This window comes from Sceloporus occidentalis, unplaced genomic scaffold, assembly GCF_023333645.1.
Source record: "Sceloporus occidentalis isolate IW3139 unplaced genomic scaffold, rSceOcc1.0.p SCAF_62, whole genome shotgun sequence".
NCBI lineage: Eukaryota > Metazoa > Chordata > Lepidosauria > Squamata > Phrynosomatidae > Sceloporus > Sceloporus occidentalis.
Genome location: NW_028317042.1, coordinates 197,332 through 219,910, shown reverse-complemented (window position 1 = coordinate 219,910; position 22,579 = coordinate 197,332). Strand labels below are relative to the sequence as shown.

Here is a 22,579-nt window from a genome sequence, read left to right as displayed (position 1 = left end):
AGCTTGAAGAGCAGATCGTTCTCTGCTCAGGTTCTATTTGCAATCCAAATAGAACTCTCTGGTTGTTTAAATACATCGACAAACCAGCCATAGTGTTACACCCACAAAAGGGGGAGGTGTTAAAGTTATAGATGGTCTCCTCAACTGTGGCTGAAAGCTTAAGGAAGCATTTCAACCCTTAAACGGGTCAAGGCGATCTTAACTGAGGTGCTGCAGAGCAACCAAGATCAGAATTAAGCCCAACACCAAAGACCCCATGAAAGAACCATATCAGGAGACACTATAATTGCAATCAGTTTTCATATTTTATTCAAGCCAATTCATACCCAGTTTCCTTCAGTTAGACCAGTTTTCAGGGTAGGACTTTGTCCCTAAAGGAATTAGATCAGTTTTGCGGGGGGGCACACCACGCTAGCCAAGCGCTTGATCAACAACAAGTGCTAATAATTGGGGGACTACCATACAACAAATGATGCCTTCAGCCCACATTTCCGCAGACAAATTCAGTCCTGGTAAAGCAGGTATCCCGAGAAGGTCGAATACTTCCAGCTGCTGCCATAAATTGCACCCCGGTGCAGGCGCAGCCATATCTGGTCTCCCTGGAAAAGCTGCAAGACTGCGTGGTTACTTGCAGTCTCATGGTCCGGGGCCCCATCGTTGGCATAGGCAGACACTAGGACCTCATCGTTTTTCATGAGGTTGACATACAAAGGAACGTTGACCGCTAGTTTCAGCATGTGGAATATGAAGACATAAGTGCCGTTTACTGGACACATGAAATGCCCCAGCTGGAATTCAAAGCTGTCGCCCAAGTTGTTCAGCAAGAGGTCAAATGCAATTGGCTGATCTAGAGTACCAGGAGCAAAGTTGGATGTTCTGGCCGCAGAGAAAGCAACCCTCATTTGCTGAGGGAGAGGATAGACATGGACGGGCAAGAGCGTGGCAGCCTGGCTGCTCATAGACACATCGGCAGGAGAGAGGCTGCGGGAATCCCCATGTCCCGAATCAATGCTATTGAAGACCTCATCTCTTTCCGGACTGCTGAGCTGAGAAGACTCGCTCCACCCTGTGAAAGGGAAGGTTTCAGATTTAGTATCTTACGTAGACTACCACAAATAAAACAAAACATTGGAAATAAACCTGCCTCTTGAGCTGGGCCGAGCATTTGTTGTAACAGGTTTCTTGTGGCACAGGTGCGTGTTCCCATCCTGAAATGGAGAGAAGTTGTATGGTGGACAAAGAATCTACGAGACAGTTTGCCTCTGTAGTCATTTGTAGACAGAGGTCCTTTAACTTGTTAGATCGGTACATTTAGTGATGTCCTGGGCAGGGAAGGCCAAGACTTACCCTAGGTACAAACTGTGCCGTGTTATACTCTCTCCCGGGGTAGGATGTGTGCATGTAACTCCCATTAGTTGGACAGTGGGCACCTCGGTAGCTCTCAGGCCCGGGGCTGGCTGTAGGAATGAAAGTTCCTGCTTTAACATTGTAACAAAGCTACAGGTTAGTTAATCTCATCACAAAACTTAAATCGGTTAAAAGATGGGCAGGCATAGATAAAAAAAAATAATATATATAAAAAAAAAATATACATAATATATAGGAGCCGTCACATCAGATTTAGAAATAAGCAGTGAAAGCCATCACTTAAACATTTCACAGTTTTAGGATATAAAAGTTGTGATCTAAACCCCTCTGTAAAACCATCAAATCTCTCAAACGGACAGCAGCCCTGATAATGGCACACAAGCAGTTCCAGTACACATCTGTACTGAAGTCTATAGAGTAATTGTATTGCATTATGGCATCACATGGTTCAGAAACAGATTGATGTTGAGACCAGCTCCGACATGCTGTTATAAACTATCCAAGTCAGATGGAAGCCAACTGCACTTGCCTTTATACGGCGTAGGGCAGCGAAAGCCGTTTGTCATAATACGTCCCCTGTTGGTGCCCCTGATGGTACCACGGCTGGTGACATATGGCTGTGTAATCCGGGGCATCATGTTTGGCGAAGAGGTGTAACAGGTCACGTTATTCATCTGGTGGACCGAGGAGTTGGTGTACGGGCTTCCTGCTTAAAGAGGTTGAATACCTTAATGATCAACGCTCACACCGCTACAGACACTAGTCAACCCTCAACATCTCATCTTAACTACAAATCCAGCCGAGAAGAAAAAGGAATGGAACCAACATGGCATAAAGTCACTGATCAATGCAGCGTGCAGTTCTAACAAAGGTAGAATCCCCCGCTACGACCTAATTTTCTTCAACTGGGTAGCACCAATTACTGGTAACTCAGTGGTGGGGTGCAGCCGGCCACAGGAACTGGTTGAGGGCCACCAAGATGGTGTTGGGCACATTAACAGATGCATTCTGTTACAATAACCTTAACATGCTGTTCACTCACCACTTAGAGGCTCTTGAATGAAGTTCTGTTCTGCGACGTTTGCATCCAAGGAACAGTGAGGCAGCGTTTGCGTGCTCACGGTGGAGAAAGTCTGGTGGAACTCTGGAGAATACCGCACTTCATGCTTCATCTCAGGTTCTTTACGTAGAGGCAGAGGTGGATTAACTTTGAACACCTGAAGGACAGCATTGATTGGATTGTGGAAACTAAACGTTACGTCTTAGAAGAAACCTAAATCTGGTAGCTTTGCTCTTCAACTTACAGCCTGCATTCCCTGAAAAGGCGAGGAGCTCACTGAGACAGAAGTGCACCGAGGAGACATTGGCAGAGCTTCCTGTTGGATCTGTAATGCTGAAGGGCTGGTTTGAGTTTTGGGTGATATCAATTGGTCATTGGACATGGTGACAGGAGTCTGCAAACAGAGCCAGACCATAAGGATTACAGTAAACATACATATCTGAATCTTGAAGCCATCTGGCAATACAGTTTAGCAATACTCTGTCTGCAGACCCAGGTCTTTAGATGTAGACTAACCAGATCTCTCTCCGGTAACGGCTCAGAGACACTCGAGTTGGCCACATAGATCTCCTCCGAGCTGAATACTTCCTCTTCTGGAGTAGGCGTAACTGGGCTCTGCAGACACAATAGGCAACGCAACTATAGACTGTTCTTACATTAGATTTGGCATTAAGTTTTGTGGTATAGAGAGACCAAATAAACCCCCCCCCCCATTAACCAGTTTGTAACAAAACACTAAAATGCATACAGTTACCAATGGTGTAGCCTGTTCTGGAGGATCAATTGATTCTTGTTTTAATGCTTGTGGTGCCATCTCATCCTTTGAGTCCAACTGAGAAGGTGCAGGAGGTGTTGGAGGTGAACAGACCTATAGATTATTCCAGGATTAAAGATTGGGGAGAGTCAGCTCTGTTAAAAATGCTTTATTCCTTCCAGCCTCACCGGGGCCATTCTAGTTCCCTGAAATTGATGTGCAAGCAGCAGGTACTAGAACAGCCCTGGATCTCTGGCATTTGAGGCTGTCACCTACCTTCTCAGGAGGCAGAACAGAATCTTGTTTGCTCATCTGGCTTAACTCTGTTGTCACTAAGTTTGGGGAAAGGAAAAGAAAATAAAAACATCTGACAGGTAAGAAACAAACAAACAAAAAAAAAAAAAAAAAAAAAAATAAAAAAAAAAAAAACTTACCTATTGGGGTGCTTTGTAGAGGTGGTCTTGAAGAGGATGATCTTGGCGATGGAAATTCAAACTCCAGCATGGAATCCTGAGCATTTCAGAGTAAAACCAGTCATTTTGTTACCACTGTTAAATCTGTTTACTCTATAGGGCAATATTTCCCTGATTGAGGGTATATTAAGCTTCAGCCATTAAAAAGTTGTCCATGTTTGCAAATCACATTCCCCATGAGCCTTATCCATAGTCTACACGGTAGAGGCATCTCCACATACCTGCATGAAGTTATACGTTCCTTTGATCTGATCTATAAGATCTTTAAGCTTCTGTTTTCTGAGCTCTGGATCTTTTGGAAGAGTTGGCGAGGAACAGAACTCTGTGCCTACCTGTGGAAGGGTCCTGTGACTCTGTACAACAAAGATAAAAGCACCACGATAGAGTTTCACCATCTTCACGATAACAAGTTGTCCACCCTCCGGTTGCCACAACAGGCTCTGAACTAATTGAAGGCATGCATTATGGGCGTTTAGAGCTAGGGACCAAATGCAGCTTACGTCAAGGAGGAATAATCAGAAGATGACTGCTCCCATGGTATAGAAGGGTTAAATAAAAATATTGCTCATTTAATCTCCACCATCTTGCTTATAACATGGGCGACACATCTATAGTCATAATTTAATTGTGTACAGTCATAATTAAATTGAATAAACCTCTGTTCCCATACTGTATCATAGGCGGGTGGTGCGCTTTAAAGTTCTGGTTGTATATAGAGTCAGGTGACTAATTCTAGGGTTTAATGTATGGGAATTAGGATAAATGCATTAAAAGCTCAGTTGACCTGTGTCGTAGTTGATCCTGAGGATAGGTTTCTGGTTTCCTGAACAGTAAGATGCACCTCCCTTTTCTTCGGTGTTTGAGATCCCTTCAAGTCCTAGAAAACAAAACACAAGCCTGTTTGGTACCAGAATGCTCCTCTTCGCCACTTGTGTCCCCCCCCAGCGTTTACACCAAGCTCATGAATGTAACCCACCTTAACGTTGTTGGCAGCTGGTTTTGCTTCCACCTGAACCTTGGGCACGCGATCACGTCGCTAGAACACAGAACGCCAAACCTTAAGGTCACAATTCCAAGGAGTTACCCCCCTTTAAGGTTGTGTTTTGTTACCTCTTTTGGTTCAGCCTCAATTTTCTTAGGAGCAGGACAAGTCTGAGCAATGCTTCCAGCCTCCCATGGCTTGAGTGGTGTTAGAGGTTGAGGCGTTGGCCATCTCCTTGTGTCCTGTGGTTTCAAGTCTGCATGCGCCCCCCAGGGCTTTAAGCCTTCAGGTTTAGTGCAGCTGGCATGTAGGGACCTCAGCGACTTGGCCTCCTTTACCAGATCCATCTTTTGTATGCAGTTTCTAATTGGCTGAAAAAGTACAGAAAAAAAAAAAAAAAATAAAAAAAAATAAGTTATAGAACTTATTCAGGGGGCAGCTGGGCAAGGTGCAGAATCCATCCAGCTCTGTATGACATCTGCATTGATGTTTGTTTAAAGGGTACTAGAAAGTACCTTCCACCCCCCCCCATCCCAACAATGCACATTGTTGTCACACGACAGTGACAAAACCAGGAAAAAGTTACTAAAAGTGTTTCTGGGAAAGCAGCAGACATTCAAAGATGTTAGGAACAATGTTTTTAACGCAGTATTTAGTTATTAACAGCTATATAATAGACATACCTCACAAGACTGAATATCCCGTTTGATGTATTCCATGTATGGTTCTAGAAAAGACAATACAAGGATTTCCAGACAGGCTAGTACTGGTCATTTCAGACCCAAAAACACAATATTTGCACAAATTATTGCAAACATATCTGCCTCCTTAAACACGAGCTACCCAATAACCTGCATACCAAACCAATAAGTGCTATGATCATTGGGGTTCTAGGCAAAGGATCTAGAACACCATCTCAACAGCGTCATGTTTCCAGCGGTGAAGAAACACAACTACCCAATCCTAAATTCGAGTGTCATTTACTTACTAGGGTCAGGAGTAGAATTTATTCCACTTTGATCCCGGACTGGGGTGGTTTTCACTTCCTTGAGGACTTCATTGGTTTTTATGGTCCTTTCTGGAACTGGCTCTGGCTTTTTTGGCTCTGGAGGATCAGGTACACTATCAAAGTATCCACACTCCAGCATCCTTGCCACCAAGTCTTTTAAATATTTATCTAAAACAGGAAAAAAAGCCTGCTTCAGTATTTTTATTGTAACACTTTTGCTAGAATTAGTAAAGAAGCCTCCACGGAGCTAGATCTTCCAAGATGTCCCTAGTTGCATTGATGGTTATTTCACACATGACCTTTGCTTAGAATGGTGACAGATTCCTTCTCAACCCCATGGACAGCCATGATAATTTAAACATTTCCAATTAGCTAGCCGTAAGTGATGTGCTCAGGCTAGGTTAACAGTGATATTTTAGAACATTAGACAAGCAACTCATTCTAAACTAGATGCACCAATCGCTTTTTACTTGGGACTTACAGTTTGTCCCTGCCACCGGCTTCTCGCTGCCTTCCAAGAGGTTCCACAAGTAGATGGAGGATTGATCCGTCTGGTCTTCAAGACTTGACACATTGAGAAAGATACATTTACTACACACATGGCAGAAGTGGAATTTTAAGCAGCAGAACCCAAACGCATTTCAAAATTTGAGACAAAATTTGGATTTTTGCAGTCTTATGCCCAATGCCATTTCACCAACACAAGGCCATGTAGATTGGAAGACTTGTATTCCCTCCAGCAAATATCTAATCAGCATGATCAATAGCCATTTTTCTTAATGATCAGAAAGCTCAATGTATAGTTCGAAACTAAAAGATCAATAGACCAGAGCCAATAAATCAAATGATTAACAGGATACAGAACCAGATCAATAAGTCAATTCAAGAAACACCGACGGTACCTTGTAGTTTAGAAACCAATTTGGATGAGGGAGTAACATACGCCAGATATTGCCCAAGATATAGTCTCCACATATTAACCACTTACTTCATGATCAGTGGTTTCTTGGGACAAACAAGTTTGGAGAACTTGGACAGGTACTCGTGTTCTTTAGGCGAGATATACATGGCCCCATTTGACCCATCTTTGAAGTCCTTCTGTACATGATCCTGGCTGAAAGTCTGTAGCATGTACTGGACCTGCAGAACAGCTCGCAATCTCTTCTTTTCGACTTCAATTTTTAACAGATTCTCTCGTCTTTGGGCTTTCTTCTGCGCCTTCAATAACTGGAATGAGAATGGTTATACGGACGATGTACCACCAGCGCTTGGGACAAGATTCCACCACGAATGGTTTGACAGACTGTTATTTAGGCATGTTTTGTCCTTTCAGATCTAATTGGTGGAAAGGTTGTCCATAGTTCTTAAACTAGGAGACAGGTACCCACTTTTAACCTAGAGGCTCAAGACAAGTTTAGGCAATGAATTACCTGCCCTAACATAAGCCATTTAGCGAGTCAGACAGAGTCCAACAAGCTGTATAGCTGGACAAACCCTACATAGAGGGTTAAAAATAAATAAATAAATAAAAAAAAGGGAAGACAAGTTTTAAAAATGGCCAACTCTAGATCATAAAAGGAATTCTAATCTAGATTAGATACCACCAACCCAGCCCATCCAAGGTCTTTAATGGCAACTCACATCTTGGTTCAAAGCAGAAAATGTTTTCTGAAGTTCCTTGGCAAACTCCAAGTTGTGAAGGACCTCTTCGTATTTCTCAACAGCCTCCTGCCGATACAGAGGACGGAGTGAGAACTTGCACTCAGATTAAAGAGTTTTATGCCAGAAGGGGGGGGGGGGGGGGGGGGGGAGAGAGAGAATACATTACCAATTGGTCTTGATTAAGAGTTTCTCCGCTGCTTAAGCGCTCTCGGTAATCTTCTAGTTTTACCTGAGAAAGTAGGCACATTGTTACAAGAATGGCAACACATCTTGGAAGTGTAGATGAACAAGGTGTTAAGTGTGGTGTTTTTAATTGTACTTCTCTACTACAATGTTGCATTGCCTCTCCTGAGAAGCTGAGAACGAGGATTACAGAGTCGTTTTTGTCGGGTGGATCGGCTGAGAGCAGTTTCCATAATATAAGGTGGGTTTCCAACATACCTACACCATTATACATAGCCTACTTGTGACCAGGGGAGGACTGGCCCGATGCCACCCAAGGAGCATCCCAGTAATAGCACCCTTAATACTTGGTGTGCGGTATCCAGGCCTGTACACAGATACCATCACCTGATGCGAGCACACAAGGATCAAGTCATGGAGTAAGAGATGCCTTTAGTACCCTAGTGGCCTTATTTGGAACGGCACATACGACATTCATTCCATCATTAGCTCAGAGTAGCCCAGGGGGCAGATTCTACACCCTGACCCTCTCTTGCTTGTGGTGCTTTACATTTCTCATGTTCATCTCATTAACCCTAATGAAGAATCTTAAACTCATGCGCGTTTCATCCCTTACATGAAGTTTCAGACAGGACATCAGCTGGGACATGATTAAGACTGTCTTGGTGGTTCAGGACTGTTGTCAGCTATTCTTATAGCCAAGTCCACACACAATATAAGCATTCAGATGTTTGAAGCCCAGTTCTACGCTCTGCTAGATTTAACACTTTCATCGCTTAAACTTCCCCAGGAAATGCTTCAGTAACGTAAAAATCTCAGCTCAATGCGTGTCAGAAAGCCTTAAAAACCACAGGTCGTTGCCATAGAAACTGAAAGTCGTTAACATGTTGCCTCGTTACGTCAGAGGGGTCCTGCCTATTTTTTTTTGTTTGGCAAAGTTTCGGACGTACCTTCTTTTTCTCAATGTTTCTGATCTTGTGCTTCAAGCTAACCAGTCCATTGTCCAAGTACGTCTCAAAGGCCTGAAGGGGCGACAAGGCCGACGAGATGGAGGTTTGCAGTGGGCTGACGCCTCCCTGGCTCTTAACGTCTTCAGCATTCTTTGCCAGCTGGTGCTCCCCGCGACCTTGGGGACTGGAGGGAGAAAGCTGTACCATTGCAGAGTTTTACCCTAAAATAAAAATAAAAAAATGAAGTGGTCCATGGCAACATATGGACTCAACGGTGGAGAACATGGTGCTCAACAGAAGACATTCCCCAAACCATATAAGCCAATGCCCATGATCCTCCACTTTCCTTGACCAGTTTCCATCCACTAACTCTTGCTAACCTGGGGGTTCCTTATTACCACACCAATACCATTAAATGCCCCACAATATTCTATACGGTGGGATGCACATAATATCGTTTCACTCAATAAGGAAGCTATACATGTACAGTGGACTATTATGAAGCTTTAGAGCTAACAAAGGCACTATACTGACCGACATTATCTATACCCAGACCAGAACATACAGAAGAGCCCCTTAAACTGTCCAGCTGGAGCACATTAGCCAACACAATCAGTTTAAAGGGCCAGATAACAGGGAAGGCAGCAGACACCACCTAATTATAGATTACTTATATCACCCCTATTGTACAGCACTACAGAATATGATGGTGTTATATCAAACACTAAATAATCCATGAGCTGGGAACCGATCCAGGAAAGATCCCCACCTTACCTGGAGACGTCTGAAGACACGTAACATGCATATATTATAAGCTTTCAGCAAAATCAGCCTCAGCCTGGAATCACCTACAGACATTTTAAGTTATTAGGAAATATTTGCCCCATCCATTCACATTGAGCCCCCCCTAAACTTAACACAGCTCTGACATTTTGGGAAGTAGTAGGTGCAGTGACCCACCATGGTGGTAAAAGGAGGCTGATGATGAGTCAACCCACTCACCCAAATTCAGCTTTTCCCACTGCTGGATCCACACAGCTCTAGTGGGGAACAATCTATTCTCTATATAAAGACCAGGCGGGGGCAGATCCCCCACGACATCCAATTACCTGCTTTGTGTCAAACCACACCTCCACCTTTATGCAAGCAGGTAAGTGATCGGCACCACCCACTGCCATTTATTTCACTTATATTTCTATGCATGTCTGCCCATCACTTCATTAAGAGCTCTTTGTTCTTGCCCATTTGTCTTCGTCATTACATAAGATTTATAATTTACAAACAATTTCATACATTAAAATTCATATTTTATTCAGTGAATTAATAAATTAAGTATAGCTCCCAAGTGCCCCTACTAAGGAGGGACAGTCCCTCTTTTTTTGACCCAGATCCCTCTTGTCCATACGTGGAAACTTTCTAAATGAGTTGACCCCGAGACTGATGAAATATTAACTCTTTAATAGCCCAGCTCTGCCTCAGCGAATGCTGCAGACTGGGGTCTTTTCACATTGATTTCAATGGATGTTCACACCTATCACTGATTGGCCGCTTTCAACAGCCAATCATTAGGAAGAAATGTTGGACTATGGATGGACTTGGGAGGGCAGCTGCAGCAACGGGGCTGCTACTTCTAGGTCAGGTAATTATAAAATCATAAATGCCAACAGTCCAATTTTGACCAATTTCCCCGACAGGTGTTCCAATAAGTAGATATGGTCTAATACGTATGTGCTTTCAAGGTCACGGTAGCTATGAGCGCGATCTTACTTTCTGCATAATATCAGTAATGTTTGCCAATTTGTTTGGTATTTCTCAATATGTTTGTAGTCTTATAAATTGTGAATTTTGATTCTATTGTTACGTCTTATTTTTATTGATGGGAAGCCTCTATAGAGAGAGTGTGTGTGATACATTTGATATAATTAGTTAAAAAGTAATTGTTTTTTTAGGGTCATCCATTGCAATATATTTAATCCGTACAATATGGCTTCCTCCATGGCATTTCCTCTGTCCGTACAATGTAGCTCCCATTCTCCATGCTTCCGTCCGTACACCGTGGTTCCCTTTCGCTTTATTACGTATCACGTGGGTTTGTACGCTCTTCCGTACATCATGGCTGCGCCCAGCGCCGCTTAGCCAATCGTTCCGTACAGTTCGGCTTCCCTTGATTGTCAGTTTGCGACAGCGGTAGTAAATGAGAGGACCCATGTCCAGTCGGTGCTTTACGGCTGCCAGAAGCGCTTCTGTTTCCATATCGCTGTTTTTAATTTGGACGCAGAATGGACCCGAACCGGATTATCCAAGCCCTGAGGGGGACAATAGACCCAAAGATGAGGGTGGCAGCTGAGGCCGAGCTGAACCAGGTGAGACACAGGGATACGGTGCATTCAAGGCAGTATGTTATCCCATATCTGGGGCAAATAGTCATTTTGTCCCCCCCCGGGGGGGCAGGCAATACTGTCACGATAGAGACGTATTCGAGTAATATCACGTCACTGAAAACTTCCTGCCCCAGGGGGTTAATAATAATAATATTCACCTGCCCTAGCAGATAAACCCATATGGTAGCTTTAAACCTAATCTGGGACTACATGTCCCATGATGCTCTGCTATCATCCTTAAAAAGAAGAGTTTTGGTTTGGTTTCATGAGGATGATGGGAGTTGTCACACAACCTGTGATAATGGGAGGGGTGTTTTTAACCCTCCTGGCCCCGGGCCAAGATGACAGTGCACCATAAATGAGCTCTGTAAACGTAAATCGTATGGGAGGATATTTTCCCCCAATGGAGGGCACTTGGTATGGGTGAGTGACCGGATAACACCCAAATTATGCCTAAAAATATTTTCAGGGTGGGGGAGGGTATGTTCTGACTCCTAGAATAATTAGAATATCTGTATTCTATACGGATCCTAGTGACTCCCACATATAGATAAACCCAGACATGTCTTCTTCTTTGTTTGTTTCTAGTCGTACAAGATTATCAGCTTCGCTCCGACTCTGCTCCAGATCATAGTATCTGATCAGGTTGAGTTTCCCGTGCGTCAGGCAGGTAAGTGAGTGTGCACTCTGGCTTTCCCGAGTGATTGCTTCTATGGCTTTAGTGCCGGTAATCCTCTCGACGAGCACCAAGGGGATCTGTACCAACGTCCTCAGACCGATAAGCATACCTGGGAAATTCTGGTCTCCAGCTACCTTGTGGGACGCGGCCAGGACTGCCCACTGACGTCTGTGGGCGGGACCTGCTGCCGGCAGCGGGAAACACCCCCCATTTAAAGGGAAAATGGGCGGGGAGTGGGGCGTGTCAATCCCTGCGACCCGAAGGATTCTGATCTTGACCCGGAGAAGCGGTGCTTCACCCGGCGATCTCCAGGTCAAACCCAGAGAGTTCACAGGTGTGGTGATCTGTCCGTTTGTACTGGAACCAAAGGTATTTGCTCGTGGAGTCTGCTCGTCCGCAAGCGTCTGACAGTATTTGGTCTTTGACCCTTTTCTCACGTCAGTCCAGACAGTCCTGTGCCATGATTGTGGTTAGATTCCGTCACTGTACAACCCTCTAACCACATCTGCTGGAAGATAAATCCACGTATTGACTATCCTTTCATTAAAGAAATACATCAGATGTATTGTGGCGTCGTATTCCATAGCGCTGTAGAATGAGCTCATGTATTAAAGTTCGTTTTATCGCGTTACATGGTTGTCTGTCTGCCTGCCTTTTTATAGCTGCCATTTACTTGAAAAACATGGTGACGCAGTACTGGCCGGACCGGGAGCCGATGGCTGGAGAATTGGTCTTTCCGTTCAATATCCATGAAAATGATCGGCACCAGATTCGGGAAAACATAGTCGAAGGGATCATCCGTTCTCCAGATCTAGTCCGGTATGTGGCTTCCTAAAACGGAATACTTTTTGTTTGGTTTTTTTTTGTTTGTTTTTTTAAATATATACATATACGGAAAAAAATAAATAAATAAATATATATATATATATATATATATATATATATATATATATAAATGAAGGTACACAATCCATGAATCATTGTTGAAGGCAATGCACGTTTACACTACTGTTCAAAAGTTTGGGGTCGCTTAGAAATATCCTTGTATTTTTGACAGTGTATTTTCTGATGTATATATATATATATATATATATATATATATATATCTTTTTCTGTGTAACGTGATTTGTTATTTCTTTGTTTCCAGGGCTCAGCTGACGCTTTGCCTGCGTGTTATAATTAAACACGACTTCCCCGGTCGCTGGACGGGTATAGTGGACAAGATAGGATTGTACCTGCAATCGCAGAACACGGGGAGTTGGCTCGGCAGCCTGCTCTGCCTCTACCAGCTTGTGAAGACCTATGAGTGAGTGAAATATAATGTATCAGAGCGGCAGATAACCCCAATACATATTCAACGTGACCCCTAATGGATGGAGAGATGGAAGGCGGTGCGGAGCCAACTCCAATTCCTCTGTTTCCTTAGTATTTTGGTCCTTATGACTTTCCTTATGTGATGTTTGGCTTACATGCCCTTCCATGAGCCTAATCACAACTTTTACCATTGAACTGGCCGGCTTGCCTACCTGTACGTTGTAATAAGGCTTTATGTATAGCGGGAGCTGTTATTCCTGATATATGTCACTGTTTGGGCCAGTTTTGGTCCTAAGAAGACAATCTGTTTTAACTCTTTCTTTTCCTACAGGTACAAAAAGGCAGATGAGCGAGCGCCCCTCATTGCGGCCATGCAGATCTTCTTGCCGCGTCTCCAGCAGCAGATCGTCCATCTGCTTCCCGACCCATCTCACTACTCAGTGCTGATGCAGAAACAGATCCTTAAAATATTCTACGCCCTCATCCAGGTGAGACCCGTAAACATTAGACTGCGTTCGCCGTGTGTCTTCTGTAAAAGCGTTACATGATACTATTTTATAGACCAAGTTCTATACTCCATAAACCATGGATCGAGAGAGATTTTCCTCTGTCTGCCTTTAGTACGCTCTGCCGCTGCAGCTGGTGAATAATCAGATGATGACCCAATGGATGGGAATCTTCAGCAGCATCGCAGATCGCGACGTGCCACCGGTATGTCGGAACATTAGAAGTCTCTGCTCTTCTGCAAAGTCACTCTTACGTTCTTCTAGACCGCTAAGTCGTCTCTCTAAGACCTGGGCATTAACTCCCTAGCCGAGTCGTATTGCAAAATGATTTGCCTAAGTTGACTTTGTTGGCCAATTCAAAGCTTCTCTATGAACGAGCTCCTCAACAAATATAGCCATTCCAAATGTATGTATGATACGAAGGTATTTCCGACCCTTTTTAAATGTAAAGAAAAGACAGAAAATGTGGTCATGGCTGCTGTCAGTGTTTAAGTCATTTTGATGACTCGAGATTGTTCTTCTTAACAGGAGACCTTACAAGTGGACGAGGATGACCGCCCGGAGCTGGTTTGGTGGAAGTGTAAGAAGTGGGCTCTTCACATCATCACGCGTCTCTTTGAAAGGTAATGTGCGCATTGTTTAGACGTGTAGATAATGTTATTGGTATGTTTGATTGATGGAGATTGATTACTATCCACAGCAGTTCATGGGATGTAGCCTAGAACATGCAGGTAGATCTCTAGGTGTTGGGATTCTCAGACTTCCCAAAAGTTGGTTAAATCGGAGATCCAGTTCGGCAACAATGAAAAAAATCTTTCCTCCGATGTTGCTGTAGAGCCCTGGGGTTGTTTAAAATGTATCTCTAGTATTAACAAGCCAAAAGAAGGGTTCGCACCCTCTACACAACAAATGTAGCCAGTGATGGCCTAAAACAGCGTTTCAGAAAAATGTATTTTATTCTGCGTTTTAGCTGCTTAACGCCTGCTTTCTCTATTGTAGATATGGGAGCCCTGGTTCAGTCACTAAAGAATATTTTGAATTTTCTGAGTTCTTTTTGAGGACCTACGCCGTTGGAGTTCTACAGGTACAACGTCGGTTAGGATGCATTATAAAGCGATTATATAATGGGTCAGTAACAAGTTATTTGAGTAGAATCTTGGGGGTTTAACATATTCTGAGTAGTTTTTATTTTATTTATTTTTTGCTCTACTAGGTCCTGCTAAAAGTCTTGGGACAGCATCGACAAAAGCAGTATGTGGCCCCCCGCGTCTTACAGCAGACACTCAACTACCTGAACCTGGGGGTGTCTCATTCCGTTACCTGGAAGCAGCTGAAGCCGCACATTCAGGTAAGACCGGGCTGACTAGTAGGAGACAAAATGTAAAACTTTAAATATAATATTTATATAAACTATTTGTGTACTTGATGAAGTGTCATGGAATTCAGTAGATAAATAATTTTAAGTCATTTTAGATAAGGGGAAAGAACAGAGTTGTTCCAAAAAATTATTGCAAATAAAAATTAAAAAAAATATATATTTTATTTAGAAGAATGTGTGTTTTGAGCCTTAAGTTTCTTAAGGTTTTATTTCATTCCTTTAGAGTATCGCAGAAGAAGTCATTTTCCCCCTGATGTGCTACAAAGACGAGGACGAGGATCTGTGGCAAGATGACCCCTACGAGTACATACGCATGAAATTTGGTAAGCGGAAAGGACCTCTCTTTAGCTCGGGGCTTGGTTTGGGCTATAAGCTAAACTTCTTTTCATTTATCTACAGATGTGTTTGAGGATTATGTGTCCCCGACAACGGCAGCACAAAACCTGCTGTATACCGCATCGAAGAAAAGGAAAGAGGTAAGCGCCGATTAACCCTTTAACCAGAAAGACGCTCGCCTCTACTTGGCCAGTAGTGACCGCGTCGCGTTTTACCTTTAGGTTCTGCCAAAAATGATGGCGTTTTGTTACCGCATCCTGACGACCTCTTCCGTCGAGCCACGGAAGATAGATGGAGCCCTGCACGTCGTTGGCTCGTTGGCCGAAATCCTGTTAAAGGTAAGAACGTGTGATGGTGTGTCGTTATACGAGCCTCTATTAAACTCATTATGGATACCGACGTAATCCAATGTTTTTGCTCTTTTATTTCTTTTACTCCCTCCAGAAATCTGTATACAAGGACCAGATGGAGGTTTTCATCCAGAACCACGTTTTCCCGCTCTTCCTTTCTGATTTGGGCTATCTGAGAGCGCGGGTGTGTGTTCAGCACTTTGTGTTTTTATACAGCACTGTGTATATTGTTTCCCGGCGTTCATGCCTTTTTCACATGCGATTCTGTTTCTCTTCCAGTGCTGCTGGGTCCTTCATTCTTTCTGCACCTTAAAGTTCCACAATGAGCTAAGCCTGAGGAGCGCGGTGGAACTGGCAAAGAAAAGTCTCATAGAGGACAAAGAGCTGCCCGTGAAAGTTGAGGCTGCCATTGCCCTTCAGATGCTGATTAGCAATCAGGGGTCAGGTGAGCACAGAACCTAGAAGATTACGTTCTGATAGCTCTGGTGATGGGGCTTCTTGTTTGTGTCCCTTTTTATTCTGTCCACTTGGTATACATCATTGGTTGTGGTCTGGTTGGAACTCTTCCTTCTTATGGTTCTAATTGCCTCCCTGACTTATAACGTGCTTTTAATTCATCTTCCAGCCAAGGAGCACATGAGGCCATACATTCGACCAGTCATGCAACAACTGCTTCACATAGTCCGAGAGACAGAGAATGATGACCTGACCAATGTGATCCAGAAGATGATCTGCGAGTACAGCCATGAGGTGGCTCCCATTGCGGTTGACATGACGAGACATCTGGTAAGTCACCAAGTGTGCCACCATTGCAAGTATTAAATAATACACACACGGGGTCAAAGTTTTGCATAGAAAGAGAATCTGATGGTAGACCAGACCCGTTCAGCCCATCTAGCATTTCCTTGCTGTAACCTTCACCAGTCCTTGGTCTTGCGTTACATTCGCATGCGTGTTTAAATTCCCTCAGTTAACGCTGTGTCTTGGTGTGAGAAGATCAGACCGAGTAGTTATTGATCCCCTTAGTGTTTCACTCTCTCTAGCCACATACTCATTTTCTGTGCCGTGTTGGTGGAAATATCCAGTTTCCTCAATAAAGGGCTTTATTTGCCAAAGATTTATAAAGGGCCAGACTCTGCCATGGTCTGGCAGGCCCTGTATAAAGCATATACCGTATTTACCCATGTATAAGACGCACCTTAATTTTGGGGCCCGAAATTTGAAAAAAAAAATGTATTGCATAAAGTTATTGAACTCAAGTTTTATTCATCATAAAATTCATCCTCATCATTTATTAACTGCCCCTAAATTAACCCCCACCTCCCCTAACTTTCAGCAGCCCAAATATTAATTTTATACTTACTGTTAGATGAGTTGTTGAGCAGCGTGGACGCTATAAGGAAAGGGGCGAGGGGGAAATCATCAGTGTGACTGCAGGGAGGGACTGGGAAGCAGAAAGGGGTGGGGCCAATCATCAGTGTGACTGCTGGGAGGGACTGGGAAGTAGAAAGGGGTGGGGCCAATCATCAGTGTGACTGCTGGGAGGGACTGGGAAGTAGAAAGGGGTGGGGCCAATCGTCAGTGTGACTGCTGGGAGGGACTGGGAAGCAGAAAGGGGTGGGGCTAATCATCAGTGTGACTGCAGGGGAGGCACTGGGAAGTAGTAAGTGCAATCTACAACCACTGTATAAGACACACCTAGTTTTTAGACCCTACATTTTTGGAAAAAAAAGTGCATCTTATACATGGGGAAATTATTGAACTGTACATAATGTAATGCCAGCCCCGCAATTTTTGCAGAGCACTTTGCCAAAGAAGGTTCTTTATAAATCATAGCCGACTCCCACTTTGGGGGTTAAATCCTGTGCTTTTTTTATTTTTTTATTTTTTTTGTGCTTTAGTCAGCTTGAGACCTTTTGTATTTTAAGCCCAAAAAAAATGCTATTTTGATATCGGGATAATCTTGGCACCGGTTCACTCGATATTGTGTTTTGTGCCAAGGCGGAGATATTTGTCAAGGTCCTCGAAAGCGAGGAATACGAAGAGGTCGAGGACAAGACCGTCATGGCAATGGGTATCCTGCACACGATCGACATCGTCTTGACTGTGGTAGAAGATCACAAGGAGGTAAATGCTAGTAAATGCACCTTTAATGTTCTTAGGCTACATTTTTTCCAAATGTATTTTCTCCGGCGACCCCTGTTCAGGTCATATTAATACTTTATCATTTTTCTCCTATAGGTAAAGCAGCAGTTGGAGGAAATATGTTTACAGATCATCGGCCTTGTGTTACAGAAACACATCATAGGTATCTTTTCCAAATACCCTTGTAGAATAACCCTTTGTTCTTGCTATTCGCAGATAATTATGGAATACATTATTTGGGGCTCTCATACCAAAACATAGACTCTGAATCTAAGGCTTGTGGACACAGAAGGTTAACAATTTGTCTAAAGCCTTCCATACCGGGCTTAAAGTTACTTGTAAGAGTATCGCTTTCTCATTCCCCCCCCCCCCATAAGCATAAATGATGAATACTAGAAGGTAAATTAAGTTTTCTACACATTTAATTAATGGGCTAGTTGACTAGGAAACGGCTCTTGCCTTTGAGGTAGATTAACTCGAAATGGTGTCTTGGCCGGGGTGTCCTTTAGGATAACCCAATGGGTTTTATTCACTAAGCTCTATATTCAGTGGCATATTCATTTTTTTTATTTTTTTTTGAGTTGCCTCCTTCTATGTCTCTTTCTCTTCTTCTAACTGCTGGGGTATAAGTCACCCTTTCATGACACTGGGGTCTTGATTGCCCAAAAGGGCTATTGGCACCCTGGTGTAGGGGGCAGCAGAATACACCACTGCCTGTGTTTTAAATAGAGATGGACAAAAAAAAAGTGAAAATTTTCCTTTTTTTTTTTTTTTTGTCCTGTCCTGCGGCATGTCCAGTTTTGGTTGGAATATAGAAATCTGAAGCACGTTGCTATTTAAATCTATAAACTTGTCCTGAACCAGGCGCTCATTCACTTTGCTGTGGAATGGATCGGAAGAACTTTCTCCAACTCCTCCAACCATCTTTTTATCTCTTCCTGCAGAGTTTTACGAAGAGATCCTGTCTTTAGCCTACAGCCTGACCAACCAGACCATCTCTCCGCAGATGTGGCAGCTCTTGGGTATTATGTACGAAGTTTTCCAGAGGGACTGCTACGAGTACTTTACAGGTCCGCTTCCTTCTTGGTCCTTTCTCCCCTAAAACTGTTACCATTATTTCTTTTTGTCGTTTAATATGGCTGTAAATTCCTAATATCGCGCACGCACGTTTTTATTTAAACTAATCAGAGACTTACAAAGGGTACTGGATACAATAATACGTGTTTTTTTTTTATTTTTATTTTAGATATGATGCCTCTTCTTCACAATTACATCACCGTAGACACAGCGACTTTCCTGTCCAACCCCAAGCACCTAGAAATTATTTACGCCATGTGTAAGAAGGTGAGCCAACCGACTGCAACTGGTCCAGAATGTGGATTTTCTGGAAAATTTCCCAATGCTAGGCAGATTAACGAGCCATGATTTTTTTTGGGGGGGGGGGCATAAGTGACACAAACCGTGTTCCCTTCATTCTCCTAAACAAACTATTTAGGACTCTGAGACAGGGAAATACTAGCCTGCTAGGGAAGCGGTGCATTCAATCAGCTCTGCAGAGCGTTTCACATAGAAATGCTCTGCAAAGCATGAGGAGCCTATTGGAGCCGTTCGATCTATAAAGACCTGACTGCTCCCTTAATACCCGCATAGCATCCCGCGTTTGCACATTACAGACGTTTCAAGCGGCGGACGCCTTTGTTATATTTCCTTCTTTCGCGGCAGGTACTCACAGGGGACGCTGGGGAAGACGCCGAATGCCACGCAGCCAAGCTCTTGGAGGTCATTGTCCTGCAGTGTAAAGGTAGAGGGATTGACCAGGTAACTCGGGACCCCAAATTGCCCCGCATGCCCTTGTTAATCCATTTATTTCTGATGTAACGCCGTCTTTACTTCTGTTGTGTTCAGTGCATACCGCTGTTCGTAGAAGCCGTGCTGGAAAGGTTGACGAGGGGCGTCAAGTCCAGCGAGCTGCGTACGATGTGTCTGCAGGTGGTCATCGCCTCTCTGTATTATAACCCAGCTCTGCTCCTTAACACCTTGGAGCAGATCCGCTTTCCCCATAGCTCGGAGCCCATCACGGCGCAGTTTGTCAATCAGTGGGTGAACGATACGGACTGTTTCCTGGGGTAAGCAGGGGGTGAGCTTTTTCCATGTGACCTTTTTTTGAAACTTTTTTTTATTCTGGACTCTGATAAACTGCCTGATCCTTGCTACCAGAAATCTCCGGTTCTTCCAAACTACGAGGGTTAAAGGGAGAAACGTAACGCCTTTGCTACAACAACAACAAAAAAAAATGTAATTTGATAAATCCAAATACCAAAGGGGAAAAACAATATTTATTTTTTTTTCTCAATTTTTGTATATTGTTGGCATTTTTTTTATATAAATCGGGGATTATACCAAAGGGGTTTGGGTCAAAGTGGCCAGTAGAGGAAGACGCTATCCATTTTTTAATTTAATTAATAAATAAATAAATACAACCAAGTTTAAGCTGTGTGTGGCAAGATCTGCACAATTTTAGGGAAAAATAATAATTATGGCTACAGTTCAGACCCCACTGAGGGCAAATAGGATGCATTGGCAGCAATCCAGAGCCGCTTGAATTGTCTGGAATGGCAGGTTTCGTTCAAGCTAAGCGCTGGAGCCACGTGGAGAGTTACTGTAAATTTAACCGTTTACCCATTGTTTTAACCCAATTAGGTGCCAAGTTTTGTTGAGTTCCATTCCAAAAGGTCCTTCAACTCTTTGTCCTGCTGCTAACCTTCCGCGTTGTCTCGTAGGCTGCACGACCGCAAGATGTGTATCGTAGGTCTCAGCATCCTGATGGAGCTTCCGACCCGACCCGCTGCCGTCAGCGCGGTCGCCTCGTTGATCGTACCTTCCGTTCTCCTTCTGTTCCTCGGGCTGAAGCAGGTGCGTGCGAACCGTGAACATCCTGGCCAGCGGCCGTCTTCCTGCGCCCAAAAGACAGAGTCGGAGGAGAACGGTAAGAACCCTTGGGGATCCCCCATTCTGGTTCGATGTATTATTAGAGTAACATTTTCTCGAGGAATTAAAATAAAACAACATATCGACGCTTGTTTTTGTGTCACATGACGGTTAAGCATTCCCTGAAAAAATCTGAATGAGGCAGAATAATTTCTGGGAAGGGTTTCGGCATCGAATAATATCAGGAATGATGGTTTGACGTATTCGGGACCCTAAGGCTATCGCAGCGTTATGGGTTTGCCGTCTTATGTCCACGTGCTATACCTTTTTTAAGAGGAGATTCCAAGCGATGAGGAGGAGGAGGCCAATGGTTTGGGTCAAGCGATGCAGGAGAACGCTGGAGACGAGGAGCAGGAGGATGAAGAGGAAGACTGGGACGACGAGGCTCTGGAGGAAACTGCCCTGGAGGGATTCACTACCCCTTTTGATTGTGACGATGGGCCTGATGAATACCAGTTCTTCACGGGCGCTTTGCTCAGTAAGTTGTTCCTGGGATCCTTCGTTTGGTACGTGATGTGTGTTTAGGGGTTACTGTTTGAAAGCTCATCTAGTTTTGTGACGGGTAGAGACCCTCTATGTTAAGGCCGCACAGCTGATGGTCAAAGAGACAGCCTTTTACATCATGAATGGGTTTTGCACTGGAGGACGATGGCTAGATGTCTCTTTCCTGGGTCGCTTGGACAGCACAATCTACTCCAGTCAATAATGGGTTATTAAGCTGACATTTTGACTGCCCCACCAGGGCCATGGGGCATAGATAAGGAGGGGAACTCTGGAAAGGGATGGGTTGCCGCAGGCATGGTACCAAAGTGTTAAACGTATACCTGCTATTCCGTTGACGTATCGAGATTAAGAAAATGTGGTTGTTTTTTTTTGGTGTATAGGTGTGCAAAGCCGGGACCCTGCGTGGTATCATTTACTAATCTCTCCGCTCAGTAACGATCAGAAGAGACAGGTCCAAGAGATATACACCCTCTCCGAGCAACGGAAGAGCGCTGCAGGTGGGTCACCCTCGATTATATCGCTTGCACCTTTTTCTCCGCCTCGCTAGCGCCTTCTATCCTTTTTATTCACGTTGGATCTGATTGTATAAATAAAATAAAAAGCATTTTACAAACTTCATGGTTGCCACCTTTCTAACCAGGCCCAAAAATTGTATCATCACTTTTACCCTACTTAACGCGGTCAAGAGGATTATTTGGGGGCCGTGTATTTTTATCACGGTGATTTTATAATTTTCATATTTTTTTTTATTTTTTTTTTCTTCTCTTCTCAGCTAAGAGAAAGCTTGAACAGCACCAGCAGCAAACCTTCTGCCGATCTCACCTTGCGGGCCAGTGAAATATCGGAAAGTCTTGTGCTTTAGCTGCGTTGCCAGGGTTATTGAGTTCTGGGAAGCCAAGAAATGGTTCAGAAATCCATTTTTTTTTTTTATATGGGCAACCCATGAGACAGACATGAAGGAGACCCCCAAATAGACGGGAGGAGAAATCACCTTTAGAAATGGTGACGTTCTGCTATGTTCCTGTGACTTGTATTGGCTGCCAGAGGAGGAATATCATGGAAATTACTGGTCTTTGGACTTCACTGGAATATATATATATTTTTTTTTTCTCTTTTGGACATTTTGGCTTATTGTGTTTGTATAAAGCTGTCTAACCTGTCTTGGGCTTTGACGACCAGGATGCAGACCCCCTGTGGTTTCTTTTAACGTCATTCCCATCCACCTTTAACGCGTAGAAAGATCTAAAAGTCTCTGTAATTACTTACCCAGTACTTATCACCCGAGAACGCTTTTATCGTGGCACAAAGACCATTAAGTACATAGGACGGCGGTATCTGTAACAGGTTAGACACTAATCGGGGTCACTTTGTAACAAAACGTACACATGTATCATATACATGTATGTGTGAATGTGTTTGTACGTGCGTGTATATTATATATATTATATATAACTTGTAATTTAGAGTAAAGTAAACCGGTGGCGACGAAATAATGTAATATATGTAATTCCTGATTCTCGTTGATTTCAAATATTATTACGTACATTTTGTTAGAAC

General features: G+C 43.6%; 2 protein-coding genes across 2 annotated transcripts; one reads left to right on the top strand and one right to left on the bottom strand.

Annotated features, from left to right (window-relative positions):
- Window positions 1–503: 503 nt before the first annotated feature.
- On the bottom strand, window positions 504–10,694 carry LOC149287239 (caprin-2-like). The gene is made up of 17 exons (XM_089492983.1): window positions 10,520–10,694; window positions 8,442–8,617; window positions 7,475–7,537; window positions 7,288–7,374; window positions 6,635–6,873; window positions 6,128–6,210; window positions 5,626–5,814; window positions 5,321–5,364; window positions 4,632–4,691; window positions 3,877–4,008; window positions 2,945–3,043; window positions 2,673–2,822; window positions 2,414–2,585; window positions 1,894–2,077; window positions 1,348–1,453; window positions 1,145–1,208; window positions 504–1,066 (listed from the first exon to the last, which is right to left on the bottom strand). Exons 1-17 carry the CDS (start codon window positions 10,692–10,694, stop codon window positions 504–506), a joined length of 2,586 nt encoding a protein of 861 aa, XP_089349109.1.
- Window positions 10,695–10,720: 26 nt separating this feature from the next.
- On the top strand, window positions 10,721–21,859 carry LOC149287238 (importin-8-like). The gene is made up of 25 exons (XM_089492982.1): window positions 10,721–10,804; window positions 11,411–11,492; window positions 12,164–12,320; window positions 12,649–12,807; window positions 13,147–13,303; window positions 13,437–13,526; window positions 13,850–13,944; window positions 14,321–14,405; window positions 14,535–14,669; window positions 14,923–15,022; window positions 15,099–15,175; window positions 15,257–15,373; window positions 15,480–15,569; window positions 15,665–15,830; window positions 16,011–16,171; window positions 17,387–17,512; window positions 17,627–17,693; window positions 18,475–18,600; window positions 18,777–18,874; window positions 19,253–19,348; window positions 19,436–19,656; window positions 20,311–20,516; window positions 20,793–20,996; window positions 21,403–21,519; window positions 21,795–21,859. The coding sequence occupies exons 1-25, from the start codon at window positions 10,721–10,723 to the stop codon at window positions 21,857–21,859; spliced, it is 3,081 nt and encodes a 1,026-aa protein (XP_089349108.1).
- The last annotated feature ends 720 nt before the right edge of the window (window positions 21,860–22,579 follow it).